The sequence below is a fragment of the Podarcis pityusensis genome (genome assembly GCF_964106645.2).
Source record: "Podarcis pityusensis genome assembly, chromosome: 1".
Lineage (NCBI taxonomy): Eukaryota > Metazoa > Chordata > Lepidosauria > Squamata > Lacertidae > Podarcis > Podarcis pityusensis.
In genome coordinates this window covers 93,928,213-93,943,164 of record NC_138028.1, presented here as the reverse complement: position 1 = coordinate 93,943,164, position 14,952 = coordinate 93,928,213, and the positions used below count along the sequence as shown (strand labels likewise).

The 14,952-nt window shown below is 40.5% G+C and overlaps 1 protein-coding gene across 17 annotated transcripts in view; it reads right to left on the bottom strand.

Annotated features, from left to right (window-relative positions):
* KALRN (kalirin RhoGEF kinase) overlaps positions 1-14,952 on the bottom strand; it is a 509,101-nt gene that overhangs the window by 11,325 nt on the left and 482,824 nt on the right. For 16 of the 17 annotated variants that reach the window (XM_081004656.1, XM_081004642.1, XM_081004657.1 and 13 more), the window contains 4 exons: positions 12,067-12,190; positions 6,150-6,209; positions 1,963-1,990; positions 942-1,113 (listed from right to left, as the gene is read on the bottom strand). In XM_081004656.1, the coding sequence (XP_080860782.1) occupies positions 942-1,113; positions 1,963-1,990; positions 6,150-6,209; positions 12,067-12,190 (384 nt within the window). Of the gene's footprint in view, positions 1-941; positions 1,114-1,962; positions 1,991-6,149; positions 6,210-12,066; positions 12,191-12,443; positions 12,466-14,952 lie in introns of those variants that run through there. The other variant, XM_081004645.1, reaches the window with a different exon arrangement.

Sequence of the window (14,952 nt, the reverse complement as noted above, 5' to 3'; positions counted from 1 at the left end):
CTACCAAAGAACTATTTCCCTTGCTTCACTTTAAAAAAGTGCTTGCGGCCACATACTTTAAGATGCATGAAAATGTCACATGGAAACCGTACAGAACAATTCTGTGGTTGTACCCTGTGATGTATTTCATGGATAAAAGTACTCACATCATATGCGTGCCTTTGACTACAGCGCCTATATCTAAAGTGTCCTTGATTTCTTATCATCAGAAGCATTCAGCTGCTCTGATGAATTTCCCTCATTGTTTCCTGAGGATGTGGACAAGGTTCTTTCAGAGGTGTGGCTTACTACATGTGTTCTTTCTCTTTCTCTCTTGTGATCAGGGAGTTGATTAAAACCTCCCTTAGAGAAGGTATGGCTCCAGCTCCCTTGAAAGTGATGAGAGTGGAGCTGGGGAAACCCAGCTAGATGGGCGGGGTATAAATAATAAAATTATTAATTTATTATTATTATTAACCTCCTTCCTCTTCTGAAGCCATGCTTTGATCTGGACTGGATCAGGCCAGTTGGCCCACCTAGCTCAGCATCCTATTCTCATAGCAGCCAACTGGATGGCTGTGGGAAACTGGCAATCAGGAGCCGAGCACAGTAACACTCTCCCCTTCTGTGGTCCCCAGCAACCATGGAGGCAGAGCACAGCTGTCATGGCCTCCATTAATTTGTCCAATTCCCCCTTTGAGGAGGAATGATAAGAAGAGTCTTGCTTCATCAGATCAAATACCCATTTAGTTCAGCAGCCTGTTCCCACATTCGCCAACCATATGCCTACATTTATTTACCTTATTTTTTTCAAATTTCAGTGTCCTAAACTGGCTCTCCTAACGTAGCTGGGCATATAGGGTCATTAGCTGGATTCAAACACTTTTAATGCACCACATTTTCTAGGAGTGCAACTGCTACATTTGTGCCATCCCAACGCCCTCTGCAAAATATGAACGTACCAGGAGGAAACTGCATATGCAGCGGTGCTGTTGTCGTTGTCAAGGATGTTCTGATCTGGTCCTTTCCAGGTTATGGTTGGCTTTGGTCGCCCACAGACTTTGCACTGCAACATTACCGTGTCACCAAGCAAGCAGGTGATGTCCACTAAGGGCACGAGAAACTCTGGAGCAACTGCAGCAAAGGCCACACGTATAGAGACATAATGTTCACTGAAAACATAAAACTAACCACAGGACGTTGAAAATACAAAATGTGTCTCAGTGATGCCTCTGTTGTATTGAGGGTTATTTATAAAGGGCTGTTATAAAGACCTTGCCCAACACCTCCTGTAAAACCAAGCATCAAGCAATAAAAGCAGCGTCCGTTATCAGGTGAAACTCGGGAACCTGAAAATCTCAGCACTCTCACACACAAATTCACACCTGGAAAGTCTCCATGAGGAAACCCTACAACCCATGGTCTCCCATGAAATTCCAGAGCACTGCAAAGAATTCTGAAGGAAGTTCTAGAACAAGGGTTACCAATATAATGCCTTTCAGAACCAAAACGGGAGTCTCCAGAACACAAAGATGGATGAATAACTAAAATCATGTTGATCGTATTAAAAATACACGAAAATCTATTTAAATTTGAATAAACCAAAGGAAAGCAAGTAAACCGCATTCAAATAAATTAATTAAATATGTTCATTTTTGTGTGAACAGATGCAATATGAAACCAAATATTAATCCAAGTAACATAATATTGAAGTCTGTTTGAATACTGAATATCTCATATTCCTCCCTTGTCTCTCCCTCTCACACACGTTTACCAGACAAAATTTGAATGTGGGTTCAAACTGGCTGGTTCACCATGCAATAGATTCCTTGGGACTGTGAGTGGTACTTGCTGGGCATCATTCTTTCCTGCCTGATTACTCAGATAAGATTTCACAGGACTTGTTTGGGCAAAGATGATTAAACCCAACGTTTGGTTTGCTAGATCATGGGAACAACCTGCCACATTTCTGTCCTTACTCACCTTCCTGGATGAAGTTTGGGTTGATGATCTGGAAAAAGAACACATACATAAAAGAAATAGAAAAGTCTTTTTTAACGGGACAATGAGAAGAGGGCTTATTCTCAGCAAAGTATTAGAGATTTGACATAAAGGTTGCTGAGGAACTAGAAGCACGTCTGAAAGGTTCTGATTCAGGATCCTGGGTGTGCTATTCCAGCACTCGTGACTTCCAGAGTCTAGAAGTGCAAGGTGCTGCAGCGCACAGCATGGAAAGGTTTTTTGGGACCAAATGTGAGTCAGTGCCCCTAATCCCCAAGGTCCTATGTCCTTGTCATAAAGTGCAATGACCACTGTTTCCTAGGCCCATTCTTCAGCAATCAACATGACTGGGAGAAAACCACAAAGTTCATGTCATAGCTAGTTCTGGAGAGTCCTGAGATGCAAAAAGATTGCTGTGCTGGGGGGGTCAAAGAACCATACAGTTCAGTATACCGCTCTCAAAAGCAGCCAACTTTTGAACATCTAGATAAGAATCAGGGTATTAAGACTAGGGCCACCCACTGTTCTATGCCTCCAGTATCTGGTGATCTGAAGAGCCAGTGTGGTTCTTTCATCTCTCAAGGGTAATTTGTCAAAGGTTGGCAGTGAGTAGAACAAGCCAGAAGTGGGCATTGCCCACTTCTAGACTCTTTGACCCAAACCACATTGCCCTCAGGCCCATCTGTTGGTAGGTCACTGCTCCTGCTTTCTGGTAACAAACTGCACAGTGAGGCCTTCTGCAGCACATCATTCTGATGTAGACACAACTAGGGTTGCCATACATCTGGAATTTCCTGGACATACACGGAATACTGTAGTCAGAAGCAGCCTGTGGCCGGAAACTGGGGGGGGGGGAATCATCACTGACAAGCACTGGCACACTAAAACCACAGACGAAGCTCTAAATGTGCACAACATTAAAATTTGAAGCTTTCAGTTACAAAGGGTTTCAAGTGAAATTTGAACCTTAGTTTTGTGGGATGACTTTAGAAAACTGTTTTTAGTCTTGAGAAGTGAAATCTGAGACAGGATTATTAACCTGTCAAATCAAATGTTTTAGCTTTTAAAAAAATCGTTTTAATCTAATATCTGCAAATAGTAATGTTGGGACATAATAAAATTAGAATAAAATTAGTTATTTTTAGCAAATATTCTGAAATTCATTCAGTTCCTACTATAGAACATTCCTACTATATACATTTAGGCCCAATGTGATGGTCAAACTACACTTTATGTTACACTTCTGAAAAACATTACCGCTCTTACTTGGAGAAAAAGCAGCCTCTGTAAGCAATACTTTGCTTCAGCTGCAGAGAGCAGCTTTGAGTCAAGATTCATGGATTAACGGCAGTCAAACACAAATGGATATTTAAAACAAAGAATATCATTATTTCACGTAAGGCTGAAGTGGGAGGTTTTTTTTATTTATAGGCAGTACTACACATTATAATTGCTGCAGGAAATTGCTGCAGGAAATAGAGCTGGCATTTTGAGTCTTAAAATTCATCAGCAAGAATCATAGTTTACCGAAACCTCTCAAAGTCAAATATCAAAAGTGAAATTTGACAAATCGTAAAACTCAAAGTTTCAATTATGAATTTTAAATGTTTCCTACTTTTTCCTAACATTCACATTTCTTGCAACAATTGTAAAGTGCAGTTAAGGGTGCTGGGGAGTGTAGCGCTGTGGTGTGTAAACTACAGTTCCCAGATTTTTTTGGGGGGGGGGGAGCTGTAACTGTTAGAAGTGCTATAAAGGTGCATTAAATACACACATTCCAATTGTCCAGAGATTTTGCAAAATGGAAACAGAGGCAGTTAAAAAAAGAGCTAGGCTGGATTTTCTCTCTTAGATGCGTTAACATTTTATTCCCAGGGATGGTTTGTGTTTTAACCTGGGGAAGTATTTGGAAATGGTATCCTCCCGTCCACACCAGTAAGGGCTTGATACACACTGCCACGTTATCCTACTGCATGTGTAGGCCCAATGTGATGGTCAAACTATACTTTATGTTACACTTCTGAAAAACATTACCACTCTTACTTGGAGAAAAAGCAGCCTATAGAGACCTCTAAGCCAGTTTCCCTATCAAATGCCCCCCCTTACCTGCTCTCTGCTATTGAGAGCACCATTCAAAGCCAAGAGCGGCTGCATTATTATTTTTTACCATGAAATCTAGCTGGTTGGTTGTGTTAAGAAAAGCAGAGGGCACCTATTAAGGACAAGCTTAGAGAAGGGAAGAGGTATATAGTAGCTATTTTGTTCTTAACCTACCCAAAGACTGAAGAGCCTCAATATTCTGCTTTGGAGTCTAATGACTAGCAGACAGACAGAGGCAAGTGTGTGCACTCCCCTGCCTTTGCTATATATACACCTTTCAAGAGAAGGAAGTGAGGAAGAACAAACAAAGATGGATGGATGAAGACTTTTACTAATCAGTCAAAGCAGGGAGACTGTGGAACTGTGAGTGGTCCAAGCCAGCTGCTTGGAAGATGGCTGGACACTAAGTATTAGGCAGGGTTACTGGACACGACATGGTAAACCAGATGAATGGAGTATTACAGAACAAACTGAAGCACTGGGACACTGCAAGTCTACTTCGGGAGCTGGGTGGCAATGTGTCCTACTTTACAGAGGACAGTCCTCTATTTTGAAGTCCAGTTCAAAGATAAAGAGCCCTAAGTGCGGACATCAGGGCCCATGAAGTTGTCCGTCAACGGTGAGTATCTGGACTGGAAATTGAGAAGGCATACAGATCACCTGGCCAAAGTCTTTCACACTATGTTGAGATGCATCATATTTCTATTTAAATCACAGTAATTGTCTCTATTTTTATTATTAAATTTCTATACTGCCCTATATTTGCATAGATACATATAAATTAGCACATACATAAATTAGCACATACATCTGTGTCTTCTTCTGTCGATGTTTAAGTAGCCAACTTGTTTGTGAGTTTAAAACAGCACTGTAACATTTTGCAAGTTGGCAGAGTACTGTTGCTAGGGCAAGGCAGATGGCAGAAGGCCGCCTTCGCAGAGGGACAAATGTTTCATAACTGTCACGGGGAGAGAGGGATATGCTCCTTTTTCATGACAATAACATAATATATGGGGGAGCACATGAAATGAGCCTGTGTAAGGCCCAGTGTTGCTGGCCTTTTAGAATACGAGACCTTTCCCCTGACTCCTTCCATACAAAAATATTGCTGTATCTCATTTTCTTCTAGACTTCCTCTTCCTTTGTCCCTAGGTTTTGCGTTCATGTAAACAAAGCAGTGAGGCCAACAATGGATATTCTATTAAAAGTCTTTTAAAATAAACTATAATTACAAAGGCACAGCAAGTACAGTGGTATCAACATAGCACTGTTTAGCCAAAAGCAAATAAAAGAAGGAAGTTGGGAGGTAGGAATTCACTGCCTTGTTGTATTAGTTGGTCTCTAAGGTGCTACTGGACAATTTTTTATTTGTTGTATCAAGTTTGCCTTACAGCTGAAGTCTGCAAGGCAAGTTTCACTGCAACCAGGGATGGGGCACCAATGGTTCTTCAACTACAGACTACAGCTTCCATCATCCCTGACCATTAGCCATGCTGGCTGGAGCTGATGGGAGTTGGGGGTCTAACAGTGGGAGGACCACAGGTTCCTCACCTTGTACTAAATGGAATTGGAAACTGCTCAGATCTTACTGGTAAATGCACTTCAGTAGTACCAATGGACAGCAGCTGACCATGGACAGTTGCTAATATCGGTCAAAACACGACCATTTCTCATCTGTAATGATTAAGGGCATATTCAAGTGATCGCCAATGGTAGGTGTGTGTTTTTGGTACACTCTTCTCCAGGGAATGGAAAACCAGCATTGTAGGTAGTCCAAAACACACTGGTGCATACAAGATACACATTTACAGTATAGTAAGGATTAGCCCAAGCCAATCTGACACCTCATGTGCAGAATATAAAGGGCAGTTAAAAGGTTTTTAACAAATTAGATCAGTGGTAGTTTGTTGCCCTTTAACACCGCCCTAGATCTGCTATCTGAGATGGCATTCTGCCTATCAGTCAGCCCCAAGTGCATTCCACTACACATGCAGAATTTCTCAGGGGGGTGGGATAGAAAAAGGTGCAAGGTGGGGGGAAGGGGAAGGTGCAAAAGGGTTATTGTCTACCTCCATGCTAGTGTTGGGATCAAGGTCATCACATTCTGACTCCTCTGAACTGTTTGTCTCCTTTTTGGCAGCATGGAGGAAAGAGAACAAAGTTACAATGGGGAGAGAGATTAAGAGGCACAAGATCAGCAGAAGCAGGTGAGCGCAAGGTAGCAATGTGCACTGTGCAACTAACATGCTTTCCAAACAAAGAGGCACTAAGTGGCAAGCAGGAAAAGAAGAAAAAGGGTGTAGTAATCTTGAAATCATTCAAGGGGGGTGGGAATCAAAGGTTTTAATGGAAGCAGCAGTATGAGGAGCTACCTCTGCTATACCAGCCCACTCCCACCCCCCGTATTGCAAGGCCCTTAAAACATCCACAACAATACTATACATGGAGAGCATTCACCAAACTCTTTAACATTCTGTTCTAGTGCTGAAATCTATATCCTCCCAATGAACTCAGTTTGAAATAAAACGTCAGGTGGAGCCAAAAGAGTTCAATCTCCTTGGATTTGTTGTGTTTTTTTAAAAGATTTGACCATTCAGCCTATCAAAAGTCAATCCTTTAAAAATGTACATGATCCATATACTTCAGTCAGCTTAAACATAAATGCAATCTGAGGTGTGCAAGTACATAATTTTAAATTTAAGCACCCACCTTAAAAATCCAAACGGCATTTTCTTTGTTTCTGTTTTTTTTTGTGCTCCTTGGCCCAAATCCAAAGAAACATTAGAGCACAGCATAAGGTATCCCACTTACGGCTGCACTCAAAGATACCCCCTCCCGCACCGTCCTTACAATACCGATTGCCTATTGATTTGAGGTGTGTGTGGCCAGACTCAGTCAAGGCATCCTATCCCAACTGCTTATTGGTCTTATCACTGCTGATAGATCAGTTTACTCATTTGACGGTATGCACACAACATAACAGGCACTGCAGGCACCCTTCTGAGTGGTGGAGGTGGGAGATCACCCTGCTGCCACAGCAAACCTTTCCATTCTTTTGTAGGATAATCCACAAGCAGATAAAAGTGGATCACCCTGCCTGCCCTGCAGTGATTGCGGAAGGGAAGGATGCAATAATGCAATTCCTGATCAAAAGAGTAGTATCAAACCTTAGCTAGAACAAGGTGGTAGATGTGTTTAATTTTTACCATGTCAAACAGGCACCAAGAGAAAAATATCACTTTAAAAAAAAGTAAGAAAGAAAACTGACTGATCAGTAGAGCAGATCATGGATAGTCAAGCAGATGGTACCCTCAGAATGTGGTTGAGTGCCGTTAGCCCCAGCCAATGGTCAGGGAGCTGCAGTTCAGCAACATCAGAAGGACACTCCATTGGTTACCCCTGAGTTAAGGGCTTTTATATCAAACACAAATGAAAAAAGAAAATTGTCCTGGGAACTGCAAGAGTGTTTAAGGTGTATTTAGTTGTACATAATTATTGTGACTATTATTGTCCTGCATTCACACAAAAATAAGTGCTGCACTTAAACCAGACTTCTCTCCATTGTCATTTAAATTGCAAAGCAGTTTTGATGGATCTTTCTCATTCCTGCCCAAAGAGTTTTGGGTTGAGATCCACAAACCAGTTTTGCCAAGATTTAGACAAATAATGATTCCATGAAAATCCCACAAACTGCTAAAGCTACATATTAATATATTAATATTAATATTTAATATTAATATTTCTCATTATAATATTTCTTTACTCAGAAGTATTACAAGTCATCTGAGATGTTAAAAAGCCATATATTGCTGTTTAATCACAAATATTATTTATAACACAGCTCGAAATCATATGTTATATGTGTCAAAAAAAGACTAAACGAAGGAAATACTAAATTAAAACTTGAATCTCTGTGTTGGCTTCAATCTACACAACAGATACTGTGCACCTATAGAACTATTAACTGTCCAGACAGGTTTGAGAAATATGCTACCACAAGAGCTTGTAGCTAGAGCTCTCTTTATACTACAGTATTTTGATGCTAGTCTGTTTAAGACAGATACAAGAGAATGCAAAGAAAAAAAGTGTTCTGCATAATATATATTTTGAGAAGTAACATTTTAAAGTTAGAATTTTAAAGAAATAGATCTACCACTAAACACATAGGGTGGAAGTCAGTATCATGCTAAATTATTGTTCCATCTGGCTGTTCTGGGAGTTTCCAAGCCTCCTGAGCAGATTGGGAATGGTGGGCCATAGGGATAACTGTTTATGTAACTTTCAATTGTTTATGTCACTTGCAAAGATGTATTTTGAAATATTAAATTCTCTTTGAGTTTCTAAAATACTGTTCTAGATATATTAGAAATGTGACCCAATATCACAAATTATATGTAATACAGAATGTTAGTGAAGAATTTTAAGAATGCATTCATTTCCAATTAATAAGGGTTTCTCTACACCTGCACCCCTGTGGAATATTTTTAGAAATGTAGTTTGCTTGTAAAGACTGATATGTGATTGAAACATGCCGGACTGCAAGTAGAAACTATTCAAGGCATTTTAAATTGCAATATATGGCTCAACCCTCTTCTTCCTGTTATGCTGCTCAGATTGCAAAGGAGAACCAGGCTCATATACCTTAAACAGTCTGGTCAAGATGATTCCTGCTTTGGAAACATCTTGGCTTGATTACTGACTTGCATTACATGTGCCCTTGAAGACAACTTCGAAGCTTCAATTGGTATAGATGCAGAATATAGCTGCCAGAGTTCTGGGTAGTATGGCCAGATGGCTATATATGTGTGTGTGTGTGTGGCGATCTATTCACCACATTAAATAAGCTGGTATTTACTTTTAAAGCCCTACACAGCTTAAGATCCCCAAACCTGAAGGAGCACCAATTCTCACTGCAACCTGTGCGTGATTAAGGACCTTTTTTGGTACTGGCATGCCCTCTACGGAGTACTCTTGTTATAGAGACTTAGCCTGGTGCCTACATTGATGGCACCAGGCTGAAATATTATTGTTCAGCCTGGCATTTAATCTTGTGCATGTTTTAAGAATGTAACCTCTCTCTACTCTGGTTTTATTGTTGCATTTTATGTCTATCTTGATGGTGCAATGCCCTGAAATTTTTATGAGTGAAGAATGGTATGAAAAGTTTTAAATAAATATAGGAGCTATACAGAAGAATTTTAGCAGCTGCAGCTGGTCATGGCAGAAGTGGGGAAAAGCTGCACCTGCTAGAACTGCAGCTCCTACGCATCTGCTAAAGTTACATGAGCCCTATCTTCCTTTACTTCAACTAGGGTAAGCAGATGAAAGCATCAAGCAGGCTCACTGAAGTTAGCATTGCTGAACAGACACTGACAAACACAAGCATATTAACACAAAAATGCAAACGTTGTTAGAATGCATGCAGATTTTACATTGCCACCACCACAGTTAATTCAATTTAAACCCCAATTCAACAAAAAACACTGCTGTATGGTCACTGGTATTCCAAAAACAGCATTAATTTGAATGGAAACCAAATTATTGCCTGAAGATTTTCTATGGCATGAGTCACAGAATGTAGACTTGGTGCATTTGATAAAGTTCTAAAGGGAGCAAGAAGGACCTGGAGTGGATTAGGCACTCTTCCATATTATCCAAACACTGTATGTGACAAATCACACAACCAGAATGAAAACGAAGGAAAACCTTACAAATAAAAATGACAGTGTATTAGTAGCCCCAACAAATGCTGGCTGAATGGCATCAGCAGGGATCTGGAACAGCATAAGAACATGAAAAAAGTGGCTGACTCCTCACCATATTTGGAAAGAACCCACAAACAACTTTCTGATTGCCTAAGCCACACTGAATTCAGTAGTTCATTAGAGACCAAAGTGCTTTGATGGACTGAGGCTTAAGAGCCTGATCAAAATAACTGTTGGAAGTTAGTGATAGAAGAGCCCAGTAGACACCCACAATATTAGGAGGGTGATCCACAACAACTGATCACACCGCAGCTAGTGCCTAGGGGGCCACGGTTGGAAAAAGGTTGGGAGACACTGGTCTAGGGATCTGCAAAGGGTGAATTGACAATGCTCACTGTAGGCCACAACTCAGGCCATCACTAAGGCTAGCAGTGTCAGTAGTTAAACCCTCTTTGTAATTCTGCTGGAAGTCACAGATCAGACTGCCTTATCACAGATCAAGGTGGTTTGGGGTGGGCCTTTTTGTCACGTGCTGTTATGTTCGTTAAGGCTTGCAAGCTTATCATAGTTGCCTTGAGCATTTCATCCCCAAGAGTTTCATGAACCTACATTGCAGATCTCACAATGAATTTGCTACACGAACATTTTGCAGCCTTTGTCCATGAGAAAGTTGCTTGGCATAAAGCTGTTATGTCAACCCCATGAAACAATGGTGTAGTGGTGGGCGAGAAGGTAAAGCTGGCATTTCACAATTAATTCCATGCCCCACTTCTTCATGGAAATGTTCAAAAAAATGTGTCACTGCAAGCAAAATGTACATACATCTCTGTTGGGCCACTTACAAAACTCCTGCTTCACTTCCTCAAACATTCCTGGCACTTTTATACTAAAAAATTGTACTGAGATTTCTTCAGATCATGTTTATGGAGGGCAGGAATTTTGTGCCAACTGCATGACTTGCGTGTCTTCCACTGTCTCCAGTAAGTCATGCCTATTAAGAGGAAAAGCATTGAAACTGGGTTTCAGGGAGTGGAATTCAATCCCATGGTGGACAAAAAATTCCTTGGATACTCCTTGCCAAATCAGTCTGTCTCTTTTTCAGCTAGAAAATGACAACCAGTGATGTGATTCTCACGATGACTTTGAGGACTAGCAGGCATAAGTGGGATTTATGACTGTTATGTAAACTTCTTAGAAATTTTCTTTTTGCTTAAGCAGTCTAAAAATATTGTTAAATAAAACAAATAAAAAGAGACAATACTCAGAGTGGTGTCCCCCCCACACCCCTAGGCATCACAGTTCCCAACTAAATGACTCATTATTACAACTGTATTTTCCTAATCCCCTTTTTTGGGGTGTGTGTGAATGATTAGCCAGAAGAGCTGGAAGTTATTTGGGTTGTTCCTATATAGCAGGCACAATTCCAGGAGAAGATGTCAGAAGCCACATGAAAGAACCAGAGCAGTAAGTAAACATTGCCCTTACATAACTGGGTGGGGGGGGGGAAAAGGTGAAGTTTTTCTTCCTCATCCCTAATTTCTAGGAATTTAATTTCTAGGAATTTGTTGAAAGCATCATGGAAGTCTTCAATATGGACAGTCTTAGTCATAATACATCTATAACATACAAATCAATCTCTGTAGTATTGGAAATGCCGCAACAGCTAAACTAGTTTAAAAACAGCAGTGTTGGGCAGTGTTTAAGCGGCCCTAGAAGGATGAAACAGCCCCAACAAAATTTCTAGCAGGTCATTTTGACAGAGGTTGCCTGTTCTGCACTGTCATTGCTTACCAACCCCTGAAGGCATTTTGCTGCTCATGGATCATTTGTTGCAGATTGTTCCTCATCTATTAATAGCCAAGTCTTGCCTTGTTTGGGCTGGCATGCTTTTTGGTCCCTCCAAGGGAAAATTTTGCTCGGCTCTGCTTGGTCTTTTTAACTGCACATCTTTAACTGCACGTACACTTTAGATGGTTGCATTAAACTTCTGAAGTTAAATACTACACACAAACACACACACACACACACAGAAACTATTTACTTACATTTTGGATGCCAGTGGTGAGGAGGGAAAAAAGCTGTGTTGTATCTTGCATGCAAAATCCGGCCAAAATGTCTACTACTACCGAAAAGTAAAACAAATTAAAAATAAAAAGCAAATAGGGAAAAACAAAACGAAGTAAAAAGCCAGATGTCACCCCCTGTCCATATAGAGGATGTTGCAGGGGGAGTGAGGATGAGAAGCAGGAGGCAGCGCATAGCTTCTGATGGCCTTACTCACTTTAACAGAGACTTTGTTGCCCAGAATATCCTTGGGTTTACGTAGGCCATTGGCTTCAGTTTTGCCACTGCTTTCCTTTTCTGCCCGCTTTCTCATGCGCAGGGTATGCCATGAACATGACTTCCTGTTGTACCAAAAAATGCACCAATCAAATGGCGTATCTTAGTAGGAAGAGGAAGGGATGTGGAAAAGCAATCAGCACACATGTTCTTGATACCTGCAGCCCCCCTTAAGAAGGGAGAAGCCACTTGCAATATGCCTAGTTGGGTGCAAACATTCAAGTCAGGATTTCAAACTAGTCTAGAACAAATGTTTTGTTTATTCTTGCTAATTGAAAAAAGATATTTTCTGTAAGTTGGCTGCAGGTCCGCAGATAACAGCATACTTCTTATTCATAACCTGCAAGGGTTGGCAAAGTAAATTCTTCCAGTTAAAGTGAAAATATTGCAAAATTAGAGAGAAATCAAGTCTTTGTGCATATCTTACAGAGCTACGCAAAGCATTTGTATATTCCATGGTTCGGTGCCAGCTCCCAAACATCAGAAGTTAGATAATAACCACTTTATTAGATAGAGGAGATAAGCATCATAGTACAGCTGAGTCGATAAAACACAGGCATGTTGAAAGAACAGGAACTTCTTTGCTTAAGTGCAGCAATGCTTGTCTTTCTGCTCTAAGGAACAGAAAATGAAGTTTCTATATTCCCATTTTGTGTCCCAATACACATCCTACCTTTGCCACAAAATGTTTTCTTTAGGATGGGGAAGCAGAAATAGGAAAGTGTATGTATCAAAGCAAATAAGAATACTGACAACTATTTAGTCATTAACTGGATCGCCACTGCATGTCACTTTATAACAGAGAATCCTCCCTCCGTGGATTTGTAATACATTTTCATGTATACAGCTGAGTGAGAACTCACTTTTCAAAAACAGAAGCAAAACAGCTAGAACCATGGCTCAGTTGTCTGCTGTATTTGTCTTGGGTTTGTTTGTTTGTTTGTTTGTATGTATGCTGCAAGTCTAGACTCTGATCCCAGTTATGAAGACATAACAACATACCTTACAAGAAAGGGCAGGTCTGCACTTCATAACTGCCACAGGAAAACACTGCTGTAACACCAGTGTTTCCTGCAGAAAATATGTGAAGGGTGGGCATCCACACATACATCTTTTAAACATTCATGTACATATATCTGGGATTCCCAATTGAGCAAGAGGTTCTGGATGTGTGTACACATGTATGACAGTCACCTTTTTTACTGTGGTGAAAAATGGTGTGTAGAGCTACTCAAAAAGTTGCATGCAAAATGGGAGATGAATGAACATTTTATGAATTTTCTCACAAAACAACACTTTCTTCCAATACTGAAATGCTTTTGTGCTTATAGTATTGTTCACCAGATTACTTGGCTGCAGTGTAATATTAAAAAGCAAAAAAACCCCAAGGCTTAGAGCAAATAAGCCACACCATCACAAGACTAAACTGATTTATATCAAATTGTGGTCAACCGTAGTTTATGAACTGTGTATATGCTAGTGCTACAAGATAAGTCTGATAGGCAACATTGTTTGGGAGCATGCAATGGATATTGATATCATCAAACCATGTGATACTGCGCTGTACCAGTCCTGTTCACAACCTCCACATGCATGCTCACTGAACAAGTGGGGGAAATATAGCTTCATATTCAAGTATATTTAGAAGAAGGTGTGAAAGGGGCTCCTAATGACCAGTGGTTTCACTCCTTCACCCAAACATTCAGTGAATGTGTGTACTGCAGGCATGAACAGGGCTTTGGTTTGCAGAGCTTAGGGGGCAGATTTCTCCAAGATTATACTTGAGCATAATATCCATAGAAGCATGAAAGGTAAATGGGAAAGAATGGGAACATTATTAAGGAACATAAAACTAGTGAAGTAAGATTGATATAGATTTGCTTTTTTTCCTGAATAAAAGGCCAAACTTTTAATGTTGGAGAGGAGGAGAAGAAAAATTCCCATTTCCCCATACACATTCAAGTTAGCTTGAAGTAATTTTGAGAACATAAAAGGCTTTGAAACAAAGTGTACAGAATTCCCAGCATTTGCAGTGATATTCTATAGTAGTGTGAAACCCATGAGAGAGATACATAGGCCTTCTCTCTCTGTACTGTTATGTATTTATGCATATATTGTCCATGTTTCCCCCACCCAACAAGTCACTGTGCATTGTCATTGGTGCAATGTCTGCTGTATCATTGGTCTTCCTGTAGCATAGCAGTTTTGTGCATGAAAGGTCATGGTCAAAAACCTAAGTCCCAACCCACATGACAATTCCCCTTGCCATGAAAATAACTGCTCCCACATCTCACTGAATTTTGTGAATATGCCCCCTGGGCTGTTCCTAATATGGGAGGTACCCTGAGCAAGGCCAATCACACAAACGCCTGGCAAAACCAGCATGTGAGTTCCATTAAGAAACTTCTGTTACTCCCCATTTCCTCAGGCCTTGACATCACCTTCCGATCTTCACGGGATGAATGATGGTCAGGACATATGATAACTTTGTAAAGACTATAAATTATTAGGCCCAGTGCAGACCTAACCATATTAAGCATTGACAAGAAAGCAGGAGGTATGCTGTGAGCTCACCTTCTTTCTCCCCCCTTTAGTGCAAATTCACCTCTTTTCTTGTTGGTTTTTGCCATAGTTGAGCACTACACCCAGGATGCACCAATGCTAACCATGGTTAATGTGAAGCAGCTTAGCAAATATTTACAGTCTTGCTTCAAATCCTGGTTAGAAATCAGACTCATAGCTAAACATGGTTAGCATCTATACAGATGCAACAATAAATCATGGCTAAGGCTAATAAGAAAAAAGTCTTTGTGTGGAAATCTTCATG